Source organism: Trifolium pratense, linkage group LG7 (genome assembly GCF_020283565.1).
Source record: "Trifolium pratense cultivar HEN17-A07 linkage group LG7, ARS_RC_1.1, whole genome shotgun sequence".
NCBI classification, from domain to species: Eukaryota; Viridiplantae; Streptophyta; class Magnoliopsida; order Fabales; family Fabaceae; genus Trifolium; species Trifolium pratense.
Genome location: NC_060065.1, coordinates 37,533,171 through 37,555,655, shown reverse-complemented (window position 1 = coordinate 37,555,655; position 22,485 = coordinate 37,533,171). Strand labels below are relative to the sequence as shown.

At 33.1% G+C, this 22,485-nt stretch overlaps 4 protein-coding genes across 4 annotated transcripts; all 4 read right to left on the bottom strand.

Moving 5' to 3' along the window:
• Positions 1-3,356: 3,356 nt before the first annotated feature.
• LOC123899721 (protein E6-like) lies at positions 3,357-4,612 on the bottom strand. Its single transcript, XM_045950933.1, has one exon. It carries the CDS (start codon positions 4,438-4,440, stop codon positions 3,658-3,660), a length of 783 nt encoding a protein of 260 aa, XP_045806889.1. The 5' UTR covers positions 4,441-4,612; the 3' UTR covers positions 3,357-3,657.
• An 8,643-nt stretch (positions 4,613-13,255) lies between these two features.
• On the bottom strand, positions 13,256-13,827 carry LOC123898417. Its single transcript, XM_045949363.1, has one exon. It carries the CDS (start codon positions 13,759-13,761, stop codon positions 13,315-13,317), a length of 447 nt encoding a protein of 148 aa, XP_045805319.1. The 5' UTR covers positions 13,762-13,827; the 3' UTR covers positions 13,256-13,314.
• Positions 13,828-16,249: 2,422 nt separating this feature from the next.
• LOC123898228 (probable receptor-like protein kinase At5g20050) lies at positions 16,250-18,253 on the bottom strand. The gene has a single exon (XM_045949129.1). The coding sequence runs from the start codon at positions 17,976-17,978 to the stop codon at positions 16,611-16,613; it is 1,368 nt and encodes a 455-aa protein (XP_045805085.1). The 5' UTR covers positions 17,979-18,253; the 3' UTR covers positions 16,250-16,610.
• A 212-nt stretch (positions 18,254-18,465) lies between these two features.
• LOC123897563 lies at positions 18,466-22,095 on the bottom strand. The gene is made up of 9 exons (XM_045948257.1): positions 21,931-22,095; positions 21,724-21,851; positions 20,734-20,781; positions 20,501-20,614; positions 19,783-19,851; positions 19,625-19,681; positions 19,390-19,530; positions 18,964-19,044; positions 18,466-18,848 (listed from the first exon to the last, which is right to left on the bottom strand). The coding sequence occupies exons 1-9, from the start codon at positions 22,064-22,066 to the stop codon at positions 18,792-18,794; spliced, it is 831 nt and encodes a 276-aa protein (XP_045804213.1). The 5' UTR covers positions 22,067-22,095; the 3' UTR covers positions 18,466-18,791.
• Positions 22,096-22,485: the final 390 nt, after the last annotated feature.

Sequence of the window (22,485 nt, the reverse complement as noted above, 5' to 3'; positions counted from 1 at the left end):
ATTGTACATGTAAACTCTTCGACGCTCAAGTCAATATTTGCGTGAAGTGAAAGTTTTATAAAATTATGATAGAATATCCGACTCTTCTCCGTGAGAAGGTTTATATAGTCCCCATGGTTGAGCCAAAGTCATTATTCTGTTACATAGCGTATTATAATGTATATATATAATCATAGTTATTGGTTTGTCATTTGTCTTTCAAAATCCTAATCTATTACACCCTCTTATCAATTGAAAAAATATTAGTCTAAGATTATAATTTTCTTTATTGATGAATTAAGAGCATTAAGACATCAAAGTGGCTAAAAGACATCAAGTGATCCCTATTAGCACTAAATCTTCTGTCTCGTTACTCATAGTGACCACTTGATGTCGTGTCTTAATGCTTATAATAAATCATTTAAAAAAAATAAAAATGAATATATTTTAATAGATGGACCAGATGAATATTCATCAATTTAAGATATAATAATGGATAGATTGGATGTATCATAGTCCATGTGATCTTAGCTCATTTGATAAGGACATTATATTATATATGCATTTGTTAGAATTCAAACACTTCATTTATTCACTTAAAGGGTAAAATTTCTAGTCACTAGACAATTTAAAAAAAATTGATGTATCATTTGTTTATTGGATGGATTAGATTTGATTATTTCAATAAAATTTTGATGAATCGTAATGAATTAATAGATTATTCCAATCCATCCATTATAATGGCTTTTGTGGTGGTTCTCAGAAAAATTTAAAAGGCCTAGATTTACAAAAGAAGAAGGATGTTTTCTCTCCCGACCCCCCTCATTTCTTTTCTACCCCCAAAAATCCAATTTTGCCCCTTGCGGTTTCAAACATTTTTGCCAAAAAACTTCGGTTCGTATTCACCGAAGCCAAATATTAGACCATTTCGGTAACTGCAAACCGAACATTAGCGTTTTCGGTACACAAAAAACGAACGTCAGCTTGTTCGGTATCTGCGAACCGAAATGTTCTAGATTTCGGTACGTTGGTCGCTGGAATTAGGTCATTTTCGGTAGAAGTTTACCGAAATAATTGTTTTGGTACCTACGAACCGAAATGTCCCAGATTTCGGTAAGTAGTTACCGAAATTTATCAGCATGTCAGCTTATTTCGGTTCGTATAAACCGCAGTACCCCCAAGGGCAAAAATGGAAATTCAGGGGGTAGAAAAGAATTGAGGGGGGTTGGGAGAGAAAACATCAAGAAGAAGAAGTAGAAGAAAAGGCTTGCAGCCCAATAGCCCATTATATGGTTATCAGCAAAGAATTTTTCTCTACCCACGTGTATCTTTTATATCTCCCGGGTTTCATTTTTGCCCTTGGATATAAATTTTGGAACGCGTTTTTCGAATTGTTTTTTGTCTTAGAAAGAAACTTCGGAATGTGTTTTTCCGAATTTGAACTAGAAAAACTTTGAAAAAATACGTTCCGAAATTTTTATACAAGGATAAAAATGGAAAAATGATGATAAAAAAGAAACATAGGAGGTGAAAAGAAAAAAATTCATCAGCAAAGATCTGAGCCTGATTACAGAGGCCAACTAAAAGAAATCCCACTAGTCAAGGATCATGTTACTGAACCACCAGAAAAGATCATACATACATAGTATAGGATTATAGGATGATAGCAAGATTTAAACTAGTGTCAATTAAATTGACTATTATGGGGGTTGATTGATATAATACAACTTTAAAATTGCTAAAAATAAAAAGAATGAATTGGCAAACAAATTGACAATATCTATATGGAGATGAAAGTGAAAAATCTGGAATTCGAAGTCTGACTTAGTATTTACCAACTAAGCTACCTTTCTCGAGACGTAATGTTTAAGGACATAAATTTAATATTATTTTGCGTTTGGAAAAAAATGGTTATGATCCTTTCCATTGTCTCTATTGCCAAAATTTTAGTAATATAAACATAAGGTTTAACTACACATTTGATCTCTTACGTTTATTTTAAGTTTCAATTTGCTCCCTTACGTTTAAAAAGTATCAATTTGGTCCCTTACGTTTCCATTAGGTTTCAATTTAGTCCTTTCCGTCAATTTTGTCACATGTGACAGTCAATTGACATATGTGGACTGACACGTGGACACTTTGACACAGTGACACGTGTATAGTTCAAACGGTGTTAGTGACAAAACTAACAGAAATGATTAAATTGAAACCTAATGGAAACGTAAGGGACCAAATTGATTCTTTTTAACCGCAAGAGACCAAATTGAAACCTAAAATAAACGTAAGGGACCAAATGTGTAGTTAAACGTAAACATAATACTATGACACTTAGTGAGTCGACATTGTTTTTTTTGTGACAATGGGGTCTCTATTAGTTAAAGCTGTCTGCATTGCTATTATAACTTTGCTGTACAACTTATAATGAGCACCATATAAGTGATCTATCAAGACAATGATAATTCATGAAATGGGTCTCCATATCCATGTATACATTTATCCGTATAATTGTCACAAAGCATTTGGAGACAGCTTTTAATTGCTATGCTGGAGGAGTTAGGTGTTTTAGGTTACCAATTCATTAATATGAAACCTAACACTTTTAAATTTAACTTCTCCATATCCCTCTTTGAGTCTTATAAGGATAAAAAAATTGTTCATAAAGAGTCTTATAATTAAGGACAATTTTAGCGAAACTTTTATACGCTAAATATTAAGAAATTGAAAATTGCAATCAAACTTATATTCTTTCATCTCAAATATATTTGTAGTCTTTTATCATATCTTCAACAGTATTTTTGAGACAATATATTGTACTTTTTAATGGGACACAAACATTATAGTCTAGTAATGTATGTTCCCTCACAACACAATTTGTCCAATAACATGATGCAAAAGGGTTTAATGTTAAAATTAATTATGCATCACCAAAAGAATCTAGTTTTAGTAAGGTATGTTCCCTCCCTCACAATGTTAAAAAATGGTGGATCCAGATCATCAGCAGTAATCTTTCACGCAGTTTTGTGCTATAGACAATCTCGATTCTCGGCTGTCTAAAAATAATTAAACGGTTATGATTAATCTGATTTTGTTTAACTATATTTTTTACAATTTTAATTACAACTATTCACTTTTGATCGGACGACCATTAGCTGTTACTACATGCGATAAATCCATTCCCAAACATGGCATCTCTGATTTTTATGGGTAGGTAGATCAGTCAATTTGATTGACAATGGCAATTTTAATATAATTTCTTGTAAACTCTTATAGTCTTTTTCCTCAAGTTGCTCTGCTTAATTTTCTTTGAAAGAGAAAAACAGACAAAGAAAAATTGTACAACTTAAAATAATTAAAAAAAAAAATCAAACAAGTAACCATTTCACACTATAAAACTTATTTATAGTTTATAAACAAAAAATACTGATGCTCTTGTACTTCATGCCTTATATCTAAAATTCATAACAGAGACATTGCAATACCAGAAACAAGACTGAATATAGCATTACAAACTAAATTAATTAAAAGAAAACCCTTCAAATATAATTAATTAATTAACCTATATATTCTTTAATCATCTTCTTTATGTTTTATAAATCCAAAGCACATAGAACACAAACACACATAGAACACTTCAAAAGTAAAGTGAATTATTCACTTTGCTAATGATAAACCAGTTTCTCATGGCTTAAAGGCATCTTCTTCATTTTCAAATTCATGCTGGTTCTTGTAACCATTGTAGTTACCATGATTATTCTGGTAATACTCATTGTTGTTTCCATAGTTGTTATCATTGTTACTATTACCTCTGTTGTTGTACCAGTTATCGTTGTTAATTCCTCTAGATGAATCACTATACATTGTTGGATTGTACATTGTTGGATTATATTTCTCATAGCTAACATCATAGTAATATTTTCCACCTTCCAAAAATCTTGTGTCACTCATCCCTTGTTTCTCACCATTATAGTTATTATTGTTGTTGTTGTAAAATGATCTTTCATTTGCAGCATTGTTGTTGAAACGGCGATTGTGGTTGTTGTAATTGTTGTTGTTGTTCTGTTCTTCATTGTACTTTGTGTCACTCAACTCATTTCCAAAAGTATCCTTGTTGTAATACTTTGTGTTATAGGCATCATTGTTGTAGTACTTGTTGTCATTTTGGTAATTGTTGGTGTCTTCAAAGTTAGAATTGGTGGTGGTGGTTGTGGCGGCGGTAGTGGTGGAAGGAAAGTGATCAGATTCATGGCCATATAAGCCATAGCTGTTTTCATTTTGAGGAATGAAAGGTGGTTGTTCTTCTGGTTTGTTTGTAACTGTTGATTCTTCTTTGTTGGGAATTTTTGTTTCTTTGTTGAAATGAGTTACTTTGCTGAAGAATTCACTGTCTCTGGCTGTAGTTTGTAATGGTAACAAAAGAGTTGTTAAGAGAAGGAAAGAAATGTAGTTTGATAGTTGAGCCATAATGGAAGAAGAGGGAAGAAGGATTTGGTTTTGGAGTAGGTTTACTGATGCAAAGGTGTGACTGCATAAAGTGTTTTTATAGAGGCACTTTCTGAAAAATTTCCACACATTAGGTGTGGAGTTATACCAATGGAGTCAAGTTGGATGATTGTGGTCCCTTTGTTGTTAAAACAATCTTGGAAGAGATAAGACATGAAGGTTATATTTTATATCACGATGAGTATGTCAGAATTACGATGATTCACTATAATTTTGCAGAAGCTAGTTTTTAGAAAATTCTGACATTCCCATCAATTGTGATATCAAACATATGCTAAAATGTGTTGATTAGTGGTGAACATTTCTCGTCTTATAAGTTAATTTTGTAATGATCAATTTTGGTTTAACCCAAACTTTAAAATGATATAAGAGTTTATCTAAATATGTGATCAAAGTTTCAAATAAAAATAGAAGTAACTTGTTGATTCTCATAAAAAAGGCACAACTCCCTCTTCTTTTTTATGTTAATCATATTTTATGTATCATTGAGGACTCTGTCTCTGTGCTTGTACCTTTATGGCAAGCCACATGATTCTAATTAAATTGCTAATCTTGTTGTAGAAAAGTTTAGTTATTGCTTTCTCTCAACAGTACTCAAAGATAGCTAAGCATTTAATATTATAGTGTTTCATTTTTCCTTTGTTGCAAGCAAAGCCACATTGTTAATTGGTAGTTGCACCATAGATTATGATGCAACCATTGCATTCATAGGTGGTAGTTTTGCTGTTGATGGATTTCAATCCAAAAACACTTTTCTATCCGATCTACATTTATATCCAGCGGCCCATAAAGTATATTAATGGTGCTATCAAATGTCATAAAAGATGTCTAAAACTATAGGAGTAGGAGTACCTTTTGAAAATTGCAACATTTTTTTTTAACGAGCCAAAATGAGATATATATTAACAAACAAGTCTTCTTAGCACAAGATGTGCCAAGATAGACTATCAAAGTTTACAAATAGTCATAGAAAGAAAATAAACAATCATACAAGGCCCAAACATAATAAAGGACTAGACCACCACCTATGGTAGTTTGCGACTAAAGTAACATTCGTCGTCTTCAACCACCTATAGGAAAAAAGCTTAATCTTGTCCAACAACTGATAAGTAGTACTGACTGAGCCCCTGAATAATCTGTGATTTCTTTCCGTCCACACAACCCATACGCTAGCAAGCCAAATGAGTTGTAAAAAAGACCGACGTGCTCTAGATCCACCAGCTGAGAGAGTAAACTGAACAAAATGATCCCTGATAGAAGTAGACACCACCGGAGAAATACCAATCCAAGTCCGAACTATATCCCAAAGAGAACCAAAAGTGTTGCAAGAGATGAATAAGTGATGAGCCGACTCTACCGCCCCGCAACCAGATACACACAAATGAGCTGCAGAAGATATTATGCCTCTAGTGATCAGGTTTGACTTAGTGGGCAACCTGTCACGCAGTAAACGCCACGCCAAAATGGAGACCTTCAAGGGAACCTGAGGGTGCCAAATGAGATGATCTGCCTCATCCAAAGTAACCGAGTGAATAGTAGTCAAGAGCTGATATGCTCCACGGACAGTAAAGCCTGTATCGGGGTCTGGCTGCCACTACCACCTATCTGAAGACTGTGCCTGAGGGAGCTTTGAAAAAGGATAGAGCATAGACAGGTAGAGAGGTCAAGACAGACTTCAGTAAAACCAGACGACCACCAAAAGAAAGAAAACGACTTTTCCACCCAGATAATCTATTTTTTAAACGAGCCAATAACGGTTCCCAAAAGACCAAACGCCTCGAATCGCCCCCAATAGGAAGACCTAGATAAAGGAAAGGAATCTTTCCCACTTTACAACACAGAGCCGACGCAGCCTCGTGTAACCAAGAATCAGGAATATTAACTCCAACCAACATACTTTTGTTGAAATTAACTTTCAAGTCAGACATCGTCTCAAACAGCACCAGAACAGCCCTCAATGCTCGAACATTAGCCCAACTCTTTTCACCAAGCAGAAGAGTGTCATCAGCAAATTGAAGATGCGTCACCGAGATAGGATCATACTCGCCCATGTTATACCCCTTAAAAAAGTTCTGAGTAACCATAGCCTCCATCAACACATTCAAACCCTCAGCAGCTAAGAGAAAAAGGAAAGGAGATAGAGGGTCTCCTTGTCTAAGGCCCCTCTCGAGCGGGAATTCGTCAGTTGGACAACCATTAACACGAACAGAAGCCGTAGCCGTGCCCACACACTCCCTAATCCATTTCCTCCACAAGGTTGGAAACGACATTCTCTCCATAACCTTATCCAGGTAACCCCAATCCACCGAATCACAGGCCTTCTCAAAATCCACTTTGAAAAGCATAAGTTCTTTTTTAGATTTTCGAGCCTCATCCACTACCTCATTAGCAATGAGAATGCCATCCAGAATTTGTCTATCCTTAACAAACGCTGACTGAGACTCTGATATCACACTACCAATAACAAGACGCAACCTATTAGCCAGAACCTTTGCCAAAATTTTATAAAGGCTTCCTACAAGCGAAATCGGCCTAAACTCATTCAACCGTTGAGGGCTATCAACCTTTGGAATCAGGGCTATGAAAGTAGAATTAATGCCCTTTGACAACTTACCATTCCGATGAAAATCAGAAATAAAACACATGACATCACCTCGAAGCTCAGCCCAAAAATCCTTTATGAAACCAAAATTTATCCCGTAAGGACCAGGGCTTTTAAAGCTATCACAGTCCCACACAACTGATTTCACCTCGATTTCCGAGAAAGGTTTTGTGAGGCTACTGCACTCAACATGATTCAACCTTTTAAATAAGAGATTATCCACCCCGGGCCTCTCCACGTTGGAGGACTTAAAGTGAGACGCAAAATGCGAAAACACGGCCTGCCGAATAGGAGACACGCCCTCCAGAGTAGCCCCACCCACTTGAATTACAGAGATAGCATTCCCCCTATGACGACCTGCAGCAACAGTATGAAAATACTTCGAGTTCGCATCTCCTTCTTTAAGCCACAACGAGCGAGACTGTTGCCAGCTGATGCTGGCGCTCATCCGAGAGAGCGAGTGAATATTCGCTGTGACCTCGTGCAACTCCTCTAGCTCATCACCAGACAGGTCATCCTCTTCCCCCTTCTGGTCTAAAAACGACAACATGTCCTTCAAAGAATCAATACGACTAGGCAAATTTTGAACATGAGTCTTGTGCCAGTCTTTCAAAGCCACCTTTATCATCTTAAGCTTTTCCTTAAGCACGTAACCACCTCAGCCATCGATTTGAAACGAATTCCACTTCTCTTTTACAAACAACTTATACCCAGAAACATCTCTCCAACACTTGAGCATCCTAGAAGGACGAGGTCCCCAGTCTTCCTCATTCGCAGAAAGAACTAGAGGACAGTGATCAGACAACCCTCTCAAATTTGCCACCTGTTTACAATTGGGCCAAGTCAAACACCATTCCTCTGATAAAAGAAATCTGTCAAACACCTATAGTTTTTAAAATTTCTTCAAAGTCTACCACCGTAGTTGATTTATTTAAAAACTATAGGAGTACTAGTAGTACTACCTTTGAAGAAATTTTACCCTTCTTCAACTTCTAGAATTTACAAATACAAAATGGATGTAATGTGACCATGCTAGACTTGGCCGATTGACTAAGATAATAAGGTTAACTGATATAGATGGAAAAATCAGCTTTCACATTGTAGTCTTTCAGGGCATAGTCAATTAGTAATCATGTATAACTTCATCAACATTTTAATCTATTACATTACCACGAAGTTTGTATTGCTGTTAGTGATGATTAATTTTTGTTGGGGGCTAATGAATCATATAAGGTAGATTCTCCTCTTTCAACCGAATTATTTTCATATGCAAGGGGTCAGAAATCGAATCACTACTTATCTGTTTAAGGGGTCCAAAATTTTTACCACTTAATTAATTCATTGTTGATAAAAAAAAACCAAATTTTAGTTTTTTAATATGAAAAGTGATTTTTTATTTATTTTATTATGGTTATCAATTTAACTAATTGCAAATTAATGTGAGAGAGACTTAAACCAACATATAACAACTCGTAACAAAACAAAAAAATTATAACAACTGGCCGGACACATTTAGGACTGTTTAGCCACACGTATGTGGCACCAAAAACATTTAGGAGTGTTTACGGATACGGATGATCCGTTCAACTCATTCAATTTGGTGACCCAACTCAATCCAATCCAGATTTTACTCGAACCCGTTTAAGTGCAGATTTAATTCGAAGTGATTTTTGGTTCAGGTAATAGGTTTATGATTCTAAATTCAGGAATCCGTGAATCCAATCCATTTTAAAAAATTTATGAACTAAAATGTCATATAACTATATTTTTTTGAGAATTGTTTAAAATAATTATATGTAATCACTCGTTGACCCAACTCAACCCAACCCGCTTGGATTGATTTGAATTTAACATAAAAATACAAATTTTACATCCAACCGAACCCGCTCAACCTTAATCGCATCAGATGATGGATTTGACTAAAATCGACTCAACGCAAACAGTATACACAGTACACCCCTTAATATATCATACTATCTACCTCATCATCATCAATATCTATTTATATCCCTAATTGAAATGGAAGAACATAAGGGTGCAAGCAAGAGCCGTAGAATGAAAAGGAGAGCAAAATGGGGAAAGGTGTAGCATGTAATTATGCGTGGATTGAGGAGGAGTTGGTGTGACATGAAAATAACGACATTAATGTTTTGTCACTCACAACATGTGGCAGTGGTCTCCAATCTCCATGCCTTGTATAATACGTTGAGTCACAGTATTCAAATAAATTACCATCCTTTATGAAATTGCATACGATATTATCATATGCCCCTAACATTACGTACATAGACACTTCTAGTAGTAATTTCTTATTATATATAGTTTCGGGGGCCATTTAAATTTTTGACTTTTGGTACGTAAACGTCACTCTTATTGCTCCCTAACCTCCAAATAAATATTCATTTTGTCAAAACTCAAAAGAAAAAACCTCCAAATATTCAATTAAAGTTATACAGTAGTTTGGATTTGAATAGCATTTTTTGGATGGAAAATTAGCATTAAAGTGACAAAGACCGATCTCAATGGAGTGATAAGTATAATTTCAACTAAGCCTTTGTTTGGATACGATTGAGATGGATTTAACGTGAGTTGCAGCTCTTTGTAGTAATGTAATATTGTTTGGGTGGTATAAATGAAAAGCAATTCTACCTTCCAAATTTAAGTGTAATTGATGCTTAGTTTCCAGAGGAGATCCCTCCGGTGTAACTTTTTTCAGTGGTAGAGATTTAGACCGAATTGTCTCTAGTGAAAATTTCATTGTTGAGGAACCGATGTCTCCTTGATTTCATAACTTCTAAGAATTAATTTTGGGTTTGATTGCTCTGACATAAATATATATGTGAAAATTGTCTCTACTTATAAATTCTTATACAGGCCAACTCGATCCGATGTAAAATATTTCTTAACAAATACAAATCGATTGACAATGTGTTGGGACGGCAAATACGTTGAACACAAGATCTGATCATTCTCCACACTTTGTGTGATTTTCGCCAAACTTTTTAACCAAAAATAAATTACTGTTGGTTACTAAATTTGACGGAGTAGAATTTAACTATTACCTTTAATCTTGCACGTATGCATGGTTAGGTTTGTTGGGTTGTCAATTGTACCAACCTGGTCTGGTACACATATTTAGGGTGCAAATGTTTGTCTCATATGACACCTACTTTGGGGCACCCCGCCCATGTGAAAGTAAATAGGGGACACTCGTGCTATAATTTTTTTTGTTGTTGATGTAGGTGACTGAAAGAGCAGGTAATAAGCTATATAGATGGGATCAACATATAACCCAATTTATTGCATTACCATTTACCCATAACCATAAGATTGATGTTATTTATAAAAATAGTTACTATTCTGTCCAACAAATTTTTACAATTCTACTTCCACAAAAAAAAATGACAATTCTACAAATATTAAGAAAAGTATATAAATGGAAGAGAGAATTGTCATTTCACTACATTACTCTTATTAATATTGATATATTTAGTGTTTATTCAAAAAAATTACTATTTATTACTATTTATCATAGATATAAAGTAACAATCACAATGTATCAGTATTTATAAAATTTTAGAGTTAATTTGATACGACTAAGGTAGTTACTAATTAGAGTTAGTTTGAAACCAATCTTATTAAAAGTGGTTGAACAGTAAATTATAAGAGTAATTTGATACGGCCAGGATTTTTGGTTATTTGGGTAGGAATGAGGTTGGATAATGTCGATAGTGTCCCTGTTAGTGCAACAATCGGGGAGGGTCGAGTGAGGAGCATTCACTTTTGTGAGATTTTTTCTTTTGAGCAACACACTTTTGTAGAAGACACACTACTTGTCCACCCAAAACCTTAAGGTGATAGGTGAGTGGGTTCTCCTACTTATAAATGTTCAAGTCACCATATTCTTATGCAATGTGAGACTATTTCTACAAACTCACACTTGCTATATTTTCAACAGTCCCGATACAACGGTTAAGAAAACAAAAGAAAATATTTCAGGTATGAAATATTATTTTGAAAAAAATTTAGTCATTAAACTATTTAATAAAAAAAGAAAATGGACCTCTTTTCATTAGACTGTCTAAAATTGATTGCGTGATTGGTGCAGTGTGGAAACTATACTTCTTCATTGCTTTAATTCTTTTCGAATGGAAACAAATAAAAAATTGACAAAAGAGATAAAAGAAGGATAAATACTGTAGCAAAGAAGCATCACAAGTCCAAGAGGAGCACGATCCATTTCAAAGACTTCGTGATATGACAACAATTTTGGTTTAAGGTTCCACATTTTCCAACTCATTGTCAAAAACAAAACAAAAAATCCACCTAATTCATACTCATAACATTAGACAACGGCAAAAAGCAGGGACAAATCCAAAAATTTATAAAATGGGGGCCGGAATAATTAAATAATAAAAATTAAATAAATCGTAATAATTATAATAGTACTTAAATATGCTTAATAAAAAATAATAAATGTATTGCATTGTTTATCTAAATTGTACACGACATTGCTCTATATCATAAAATTCATCAACAACTCAACCATATTAATTAGTTTGAAATTCATTTTCTATCTTATTTCTCAACCTATTTTTCACAATCTTCATATAGCAAGAAAATAATCTTTCACTTATAGCAAATAATCAGACTTAACTTAATTGAATTTGGACTTTTTTTTTTGGTGAAGAATTGAATTTGGACTTTAATAGTGTATAATATATATTATCAAGATATTTTAAAGTAAATTGTTACAATTACTATATTGTGGGTGCATGTTTTGCACCAAACGATCGTTAATAATATTTTAACATATCTCTCAAATATCAATTGATGTAGTATGTATCAAGAACAAGTATATTATGAAGAAAAAAATATGACAAGAGGGGGGGCCTCAGCCCCTACTTGCCCCCCTTATGTCTGTCCCCGGCAAAAAGGCTTCATTTTGGGTTAGAACCATCATCTACTAGATTTTTTTCTCTCTCTAAAGCCTAGCTGCAAGACTCATACGAAGTGCCGAAAAAAGAAGAAGGAGAATCACGAGTTTGAACTTACGCCCTAACGTATTTGTTCTATAAAAGTAGAATAGGAATACATGTTAGTGATGAAAGACCTAAAGTTAGTAGGGTGTGTGGTGGGTAGGTCAGTCAACTGGTTAAATTAGTTGAGTTAAGGATTAATGAGTTGAAGGTTCAAGGTTCGAAAAAAAATATTAACATAACATTGTAAATATACTAACAATTTACCATTAAAAAAAAAGTATGTAGTATAATTTTATCAAAGGAATCTCTCTTGTCTTTCTTTTCCAAACTTCCTTTGTATAGGCCCCATCTCCCTCAACTCTCTAGGTGATGCCTTTTACGAGGTCACCCACATACTTGGATAATGCTTGATTAACCTTTTTTCTCCTCCGATCTCGCTTTCCCGCACTCAGAGTCATGTTCAAATCACTGATATTGGGCCCATATAGGGACATACCTGGTTTTGGGTTTGGTCCAATATACAATTTTATATTTAATAGGATCTGATATAAATACGGTAAAAAAAACGATCTGATATAAATGCAACAATTCAATAAAATGTCATGTAAGCGGCCATTTTTTTTTAATATAATGGGGAAAAGGAAAAGAAAAGAAATAAAAGGAAACTATCTTGAAAAAAGTCCCACTAGCATCAGCTAGTAGGAGAAAATTCATTTCACCGGACGAAATAGTTATGGGAGAATAAACCTCAAGGTTGTGAGTACCAAGTTTAACTTCAATTTGCACAAGCATTACCCTCACGAAGGGTATGAAGTATGAACAACTTTAACTTTCCAATCTCTCGCAAGAAGTTTCTTTATCTTCTGATTTTTTCTTTTTATAAGCTCTTTATCTTCTGAATGATTGTTGTATAGCGTATGTTTATGGGATGTATCCGAGTAGGGATCCTCTCCATTTCTTTCCATTTCTTAAAAAAATGAAAATTACAAGTACTAAATTTTGGTATATAAATATTCAAATAATTTCAATGATTCTAAAAAAACGTATATTTATATTATTGATTTATTTCAAAACTATAATAATAAACATCATCATTTCCTTTTGGAAATGGAGAGTATCTTACTCGATATACCTATCTTAGAGTTTAGAATCATTGATCATAAGAATAAAAAATAAATACAAAAATAAAAATAAAAATAAAAATCAATCTTATACAGAAAGTGGTACTGGAAATTAAGGATACAAGATTTATCAATCAAGATAAGAAAATGGATTCCATATCATAAGTGACAACAACAAAACATTAGGTAATAAAATTGGTACAATAGGATTAACATTTGTGCCAAGTGGTTTCCTAGAAAGTCTCTTCCTAACATAACTCTTCCTTTCTTCACTTCCCCACTTTGCTTCTTCAACTCCATCAGCAAGAATCAATGGTGGTGGTTGCTGATATGGACACTTAGACCTCCAAGAAGTTTCAGGAATACCCATTGTAGAGACCCTTTTGAGGAAGAATGAAAATTCCCATTTTTTGAGAAGAGATGGATTTGAGCAGAGGATTGGTGGGTAGTCCCATTTGAGATAGCAGGGGATTTGGGTTGCAATGAAGAATTGAGAGTGGAGGGTTGGTGTGTTTGTAGGGCTTGTTATGATGTGTGTTAGGGCTTGGAGTTTCTGTTCCCATGTTGTATCTTCCATGGTTATCAGAGAGAAGAAGACAATGAAAATGTGGCTAGGATTGCATAAAGATCAGATAATATTTTTGAAAGTATACGTGTTTACATCTATGACCTTTTAATTGTTCAGATTTTAGGAGTTTTTGTTAAGAAATTTTTGTTGCGGTCTGAATATGTAATTATAAAATGGAAAATGCTAAACCGTGTCCCGGGGTACTGGTTAAGGATATCAAAGTGGAAATTTTATCTTGGAAATTGTGAATTTAATACCTTAAAGATGTAAAAAGTTATTATCTCTCATCATTAATTTTATTCTTTATTTTTTTTTTAATATGCTTAACTAGTGCCCGGGGACACTGTTTAGCATGACCTTTATAAAATATATATATAACTTTTATCTTACGGGACCAATTTTATAGGATTTAGTTAGATCAAATTCTCTCGATTCTATGAGTTTTTGTAATTAGAAAATGAGTATATTACTAAATTAGTCTTCATTTTGTAAAATATTCTTAAATAGGTTTTAACTTTATAAATATTTCTGACTTTTTATTATTTTCACTTATATTAGTACTTCAAACAATATGTTAAAGACTAAATGGATAAGTGTAAAGAAAAAATGAAGAGATATAGGAAACTTAATTGACAATAAATAGTTAAAGGTAGGAATCAATTTGATATTTTAATGGACAAAACTTACCTACAATATCATAGGTGCTGTTTTTCCTGTTTTCCAATAAAAAACAAACAAGTGTCACAAGACATAACCGAATTTTGACACCGTTACAAAAAAAACTTTTTTTTTCCCCTCTTTCTGTGACCTACCCAACTTCTCCGTTCTCTCTCTGCGCATCATTCCCTTCCCCTTTTCTTATGATTGTATCATGACAAGGCACCACCTAATAGAGTAAGATTTTTTTAAAGATTTGGAAGAGTTGTTCAACTCAACTTAGTATCGTGTCATTGATGTTGTGAGTTTTCTTATTCATGTGTTGTTTGTTTTTATTTTTCATCTTTTAAAAAAAATAAAGTTAGATTTTTTAAGATATTCATTAAGTTAGTGACCTATTTAAAAGTATCATACAAAAATAAAAACTAATGTTATGGTTTACTCATTAGAAATTGGTGTTTTTTTTTTAACCAATTAGAAATTGGTGTTTAAATTACTCATTTTTGTTTTCTTAACCATTGTCCCCGGAGACATTGTTTAGGATAACCCTTAAAAAATCTTATCCAACATTAATCAAATCAGCAGAATGTACAATTTTACCGGTAGTACTTCTTGAAGAAATGGCCATTGATTTCCAATTGGATTTGGATCTCTCTTGTGCAAGAAGTGCAGTTTTAATTTTGTGAGTGTGAGAAGAGAGAAATAAAAAAAAATAAAGAAGTAATAATGAAAGAGAAGAAAATGATGAGAAAAAGACACATAAAAAATAGGAGAGACGTCGTGAGTACAATTGTCAAAATTTGGCCGGCCCTAGCCAGACCCATTAGCCCACAAGCTTGGACATATCGGGCCTGAAAAAAATCTAGCCCAAATACAAACGGGTCTTTTTGGCCCAAATTCATGTAGCTCATTTTAAAATTAGGTTGGACTGTACTAGCTAATGTGAAAAAAATTATGCCATTTTTGTAAAAGTAATATTGATAAAAACATAAAAAAGTATCATTTAATTGAAAAATTATTATAAAAATTATATTTAAATGTGTAAGCTTAATAAAAAGGGTTAATTTTGTTTTTTATAGGAATCAATTATTATAAAAAATATAGTTAAATGTGTAAGCTTAATAAAAAGATTTTTTTTAATAGGTATCAAAGTAGAGTTTAATTGATATTTAGTGTTAATGTAAAAATTATTTACACTTGCATACAATTATATTTCAATAAAATTGATAATTCTGTGGAACTAATACATCAAAATAACATAAAAAATTTCATTAAATGAAAGAAAAAAAAAAGGGTCGGACTGATCATTAACCCGCGTGGCTCATATGGCATCTGGTCCTTAAAAATGAATTCCGAACTTATGCAAACATATAGGGGGAAAGTGGGTTTCGGAATTTACGGGCTGAAATCAAATTTTTATTTTTATTTTTTGAAGAAACTCAAATCAAAATTTTGTCATAATCTTATACTATTTCTAATGTCTTTTCTCCTTATTTATTTTTTGTTCTAGTTTGCAGAGTTGAAATTCTCATAGGTTCACTTAAAGAACAGACCTTGTCTTGCTTATTGCGTACTAGTATCAGTTGCTCTTTTTTTATTCCCATATCCTTTCTTCTGTTTTTTAAATGTATTCACGTATTCTTTTATCCATGAAAAAGAGTTTGTGTGTTAAATTTAAAGTCAACTGGTTGACAAAAGATTTAGTCAAGTTGAACTAGCTTGTTGATAGTACGTTTAATTTTCTTGAGAGGTATCTTGTAGATGGGGTTTCAAGCACAGCAAATCCCAACACTAACAGAATAATATTCATATTTTCTATACTTAGCCAGCAATGTTTGATTAGAAGACCCAGCAAATAGGTACTAATTTATTAATTAACTTGTCAAAAATTAATATTCTTGCCCAACAATAAAAAAATCAACAACTTTTTTTTATGACGTCAATGGGATATCTCAGCACGACTCCACACAACTATAGAGACTAATTATTTATAGTGCTAACATAGAAGTATAGAACCACAAAGACAAAAATATCTTGCTCAAAATATTTAAGGCCACTGATTCCGAGCTCGAGGTAAATTACATTTTTACTTAAAAAATTTGAAAGAAAGAAAAAAATTACAAGAGAAAAGGGAAGAACATGAAGCAGAATCAAATAATAACATGGTTCCATATATAATCATACATAGTAGCAACTAAGAACTATCTTCCAGAAAAATCAGTAGTAGCAAAAGAGTATGTAGAATTACATTCCACATTGCTTTGTGTTCCTTGACTAGACATAGTGTCCAACCTTGGCATGTTAATGTTATTACTATCTGCAACAACATTATCATCATCAACACAGAGAAAATCAACAAGAATCATTTTACTACTAGGTGGCTCCTCCACTCTCACACGCCCTTCAAGCATATCAACCACTCTAGCCATACTAGGTCTTAACCTTGGCTTCTCTTGGACACACCATAGAGCAGTATAAACCAATTTATACACCTCTATCTCATCAACACCCCCACATTCCATTAACCTATGATCAACAATTTCCATCATTTTCCCTTGTTTCACTTTCTCATTTACAATCTTTGGAAAATATTGCCATTTCCTTTTTGACCTGTCCTTTTCATCTTCAATTAAACATACATTTTTTCTTCCTCCAACAATCTCCAATAAAACCATTCCATAACTATATACATCGGTTTTATCTGAAATACCCTGTTCTAAAAGCCATTCAGGTGCCATGTACCCTCTTGTTCCTCTTATTGCAGACACCGACTGGCTTTCGCCTTTAGCGGTAAGTTTTGCGAGACCAAAATCAGAAACAAGTGCTCTAAAACACTCATCCAAGAGTATATTTTCCGGCTTTATATCAAGGTGTAAGATCCTTGATCTACAATCGTGATGAAGATATGCTAGTCCTTTAGCAACATCAATTGCAACTTTATACCTCAAATTCCACGACAAGCATCCGCTGCGACGCGGACGCCTTTGAGATTCCCTTTTGGGAAAAATCCAACAATCCAATGATCCATTTGAGATAAAATCATAAACAAGGTACCTAGGAGCTTTAGAAGAATTACAATACCCAAAAAGTCTCACAAGATTCACATGTTGAACATTAGCTATAGCTGCAACTTCTGATTTGAACTCTCTTTCTCCTCTTTCTTCTGCATCAATTCTTTTCACAGCGACCGAAGTTCCATCATTTAGAATTCCTTTGAAAACAGAAGCTGAAGAACCTCTTCCAATAAGTGATTGAAACCCATCTGTTGCTTCTTCAAGCTCCTTGTATCTGAATTTTGTTGGAACCCCTGCAATTTTTCTTAAGAAACTGTACTCTATTCGAAGCTCTTGACTTTCTGATTTTAACTCTGATTCCAATATTCTCGTTCGGCGTTTGTGGCGTGAGCTAAGAAATGCAAAAGCAATGACTGCAAGGATCACTGCAACACCAGCACCACATATGAGGAAGAAAACCTCCGAGTGTTTCAACAAGACACGAGAAATTATTACAATAATTATCACTGTAATCACTGATGTAGCAGCGATTATATTCACTTTTCTGCCTTCCATCAGAACTTCATATTCTGTTTAATGTAAAAGATGTAATGGAAGATAAGAATCTTGTTAGTGTTTATTCTTCCACCTTTGTAATAATCTGATGAAAACTGAAGCGTTGAATATTCAACAGTTTTGCTTGTAATTACAGATAAAGGGTTTTCTATTTTCATTTTAATATATAATATATATATATTTATCTTAAACAAGGTGTGGACTGTTTCCCATTTCAAGACATCAAAAATTTTAAAATATTGAAACTCGTTGCTCTTCCATTTATGGACAATATTGAACTTATTAACAATTGGTTTCAAAGATAATGTGAATAAATGGAATCCTCTTGAATAAAAATATAGGTACAGATCGATCATTTTTTATCATTAGGTTTCCCTGCAGTAAGGTAAACGACGCAGTCAGAGCATTGTAGACCTTACGATTGAGATCGGCTGGTGCAGATTTAAAACTAAGAAAAAATAAAGGAAATAAGCACAAAAGTTGAAAATTATAACACAAGTTAGTGCCAAGGACTAGTAGTAGCATGTTATTTAGGATCTTTCAGGCAAGTTATATACAGGTAGAAGTTTGAATCCATGACAATATGACATCCAAATTCTTCAAAATTATAACACTAAGAAATATTCTCGGCTATTGCTACCATACAAGATCAAAACTATATTTGTCCACCATCACTGAGAAGTGAGAAAATTATCAAATGTTCTTCGAGCATTAGTATTGAAAGAGAGTTGCAGACGCCAGTCACTATATAAACAGTATGAAGACAATTTCCTGTCGGAGAAAAAAAAATCTCGCCTGCCCAGCAACTATGGTTTATGATAAAAGCATCATCCAGGCACTCATTAATGGAAAGGTAACTAAAGCAGATGCCTGAAAATATCCACTTATGATCAAAGAACGATACCAAAAGTTTATAAAGAACTGCCAAATCCTAAAAATCTAAAACATTTAGATTTGATAGGTAAAATGAAAGCTTTAAGCTTACCAGGATGAAAACTAATTCATCGTTTACAAGAATAGCAGTCAATTCATTTCTCTTCATCATATCTTTTATGAAACCTTGAAGCTACACACATACAATTACATGTTAAAAGAAATTAATGCATAGATGTTGCATTTCTAAGTGTGGAATGTCTTGCAATGATAAAACAATAAAACTAGGAATCCCTCATGTATCCCCTACGGTTAATATATATTAATAAACTACACAAATGCAAAATTTTACAAATTAAGAATGTATAGTGCTTGAATAGTGATGTGAGAAACCATGTGATATTGTGAATCCTCAAATAAAATATCAAATTTCCACATAAGGAGTTCATCATATGCTAATACATGAATATACAATATTTTTCTTTCACATATATCTATCAAATATTAACCAAAAACAAATATATTCTCATGCACAGACCTGATGGTGATACTTTTTAATCATTGAATAGCATCTCTTGAAGTGGTCCATAGCCTTTGAGATGAATGACCCTACTATAGGCTTTTCACCAAATACAAACGATTCCAGTGACCGAAGATCATCATAGAGGTTGTTGATAAACTATGGAGCAAACAAAGATATGAAAAGGCATGAGAAGTTATGATTCAGGACTAATATAAATGTTCTCACTTCTCACACTGAACAATTAAATTACCTTCAAGAATGTGCATCTTGTTAAGCTCAGTTGCCATCGAGCCTTTAGAGTCCTCAACTTTGCACAAAAAGAAAGTAAATGACAAGCTCAATAAACACAAATATAAATTTATTAAGGTTTCCAAAAATTGTATATAATAGAGAATAAACTTTACATACTTTGGCCATGTGAAGAGCCTGCTCAAGATGCTGAACTTGAATCCACTGTTCAGTCACAATGGCACCCATCTGAATAGAAAAGATGAATAACATCAACTAATGCAAAGATCTGTGAACTATCTTAACCAACCTCAAATTACGGAACAGAAGAAATGTTAAATTGCATATAAAGTAAACAAATTCATTATGGGCATTTTTATCTGCTGAAACCTTTGTGAGCTACAATATACTAGTATACACTAGATCAAAATGAATTAGATATAGTTCTAAATAGACATTCTTGATATATGAATGGATACTTGTTCTTCCATTTAATTAACCTTTCCCACCAGTGCTTACTAGTACTACTTGGTCAGCTAGGAAAGGTCAAGTTACAAAACCCTCTTTACACTACTGATTACACCATAGTTGGTTTATGCACAAGCCACTGTCTTGCCCTATTTTACACTCTAAAATCACTTTTCACTGATCCTCACCTTACAGTTGTTTCAATGCACAAAATTCAAGGACTATATTGAATATAGGATTTAGTAACTATTAAGGATACAATAAAATGCATTTTCCATTGCTTATGGTACAAATTTTTGATAAATCATTCATTTTCATTTATGTAACAATCCACGAGGATTTTGAATTATTAACCACTATAATCAAAATATGTAGAACACAAATATAACTTCATATCTGGGGAAAATGATAGCATGGATAATTCATTAACCTTTTCAACTCTTGAAGTAACCTCTTCCAGTCTCTGTTCATTATCTTCCGCTTTAGATTTTAAAATATGGAGATCATAGTTGTTCCTTCTCAATGTAGACCAAAGAAGTTGTACCTAGGCATTTCCACACCTATTCCTCAAATCAGTTGAACTTTTAATTAAACCATGAAAATAAATTATTCACTGTTACCTATACAAAAAACCAAGAAAAGTATAACAGGGAATTAAAATACCTCTTCTTCCAGAGCTTTAATTCGTGTCTCGGCATGCAATGAATCATCCTACAAGATAGATCAATACATTGTTGTCAAATATAAACAATTTGAGTAGAAAATCACATCAACATCCTCAAGTATAATAATACATTTTCAAGTGTGCATTGAAAAAATTGATTTTGAATAAATTGATTATGTAAAATTAATTTTGACTAAAAGTGAGTTAAATGTAAAAGAATTTATGTTTACATACATTATGGGCCAGTTTGGATTTGGCTTATTTTTGAGCTTATGAAAATAACTTATGCAAATAAATAAACTTTTATGTTAGTTCAGAAGTTTTCGCCGACAAAAATTGTATCTTTATAAGTTGTTTTCTACTAAACTACCTTGAAAAGGTTATAATAATACACAAAAACTTATTTATTTGCATAAGTTGTTTCGCATAAGCTCAAAAATAAGCCAATCGAAACAGGCCCTGTGTAAAAGTAGCTTGATCAAGTGTAGGTTTAGTTCCACTTCTAGAAGGGCCAACATTGATTCTAGAGGTGTAAAATTGTTTTTGGCATGTTTGGTTTTTCTAAAGTAGAATTAATTGATTCTACTTGAAGCTAGAAATGGTAGCTTCTAGTTCTATAATTGATTTACATTCAAATTTATTATTCAACTCACTTTACATAAATGTATTCAGATATAAATCACTTTAGTTTTAACTCAATTTTACATAATCAATTCACTCAAAATCAATTGTTCTCACTGCAGAACCAAACATACACCAATTCATTCAAAGCAAAATCTCCAAGTTCTTTTTTTTTTTTGGTTACAAAATCTTCAAGTTCTATTAGCTTCGATTACAATCAATTCTAGAGGCAAAATCTAATCTGCTCTATAACATCCAAACATGTCAAAATCAATTATTCACCTCTAGAATCAAGTTTGCCTCCTCTAAGAGTGGAATAAAACTACAGTATAATTTAGTGAAAAGAGTCAAATTAGGTCAAGATAAACCTTGATTGAAGAGAGAGTTGAGTTTAGATGATGCATTGTTTCAGACATGTGATTCATTCGCTTTTCGCATTCTTCCAGATACAAATCCCTTTCTGTTAGCTTTTTAGTGGTTTCTTCAAGAACCGATTCTGCATTGAAATAATTCGTTAATGTGAAATGCAACATAAAATTGGATTGCGGATTGAGATTGGAATAAATGTTAGTTACCTAAGTGAGCAATTTTTTGGTTGATTTGGTTGATCTGAGAAGTGAAGTGATCGATTGATTGAGCTGAAACTGGAAGCGAAGTGTGGAGAAGAAGAAGAATAAAGAGAGAAGAGAATATGGTAATTGAAGGAACCATTGTGAATGCGATCCTTCTGCTGCTACCTCTGCTATTTCAACTTTTTAAACGAGGAATATATTAATTATTGTAAAAGTAAATCCAAGATTAATTATTGTAAAACAATATTTCTCCTTCTCTTTATTAAAAAACAAAAAAATCTCACTTCTCTTGTATGTATAAATTTTTTAATTTTTTTTCAATAGACAAACTATTATATTCGACCAACGATATAAAACCATCTTATTCGATTCTCCGCAATTGCAATCGGAATGGACTGAAATCACTTGATGTTAGAACTGACCCGAACTAAATTAACATGGTGATAAAAGCCAAAAAGAAAAAAGAATATTTGATTGTACCATAAAAGTGATTATGATCTGAAGGTCAATCATAATTGTCCATATAATCAATAATATTCAAATTTTAATCGGTGATTA

What these genes read in the sequence shown, in the direction of transcription:
- LOC123899721 (XM_045950933.1), bottom strand. Translation starts at nt 4,440, where the DNA reads ATGGCTCAACTATCAAACTACATTTCTTTCCTTCTCTTAACAACTCTT.
- LOC123898417 (XM_045949363.1), bottom strand. Translation starts at nt 13,761, where the DNA reads ATGGAAGATACAACATGGGAACAGAAACTCCAAGCCCTAACACACATC.
- LOC123898228 (XM_045949129.1), bottom strand. Translation starts at nt 17,978, where the DNA reads ATGGAAGGCAGAAAAGTGAATATAATCGCTGCTACATCAGTGATTACA.
- LOC123897563 (XM_045948257.1), bottom strand. Translation starts at nt 22,066, where the DNA reads ATGGTTCCTTCAATTACCATATTCTCTTCTCTCTTTATTCTTCTTCTT. An exon ending in TTAAAGCTCTGGAAGAAGAG is followed by an intron (nt 20,615 to 20,733) that starts GTATTTTAATTC and finishes GGAAATGCCTAG; the next exon opens with GTACAACTTCTTTGGTCTAC. An exon ending in TTAAAAAGTATCACCATCAG is followed by an intron (nt 19,045 to 19,389) that starts GTCTGTGCATGA and finishes GTATGTGTGTAG; the next exon opens with CTTCAAGGTTTCATAAAAGA.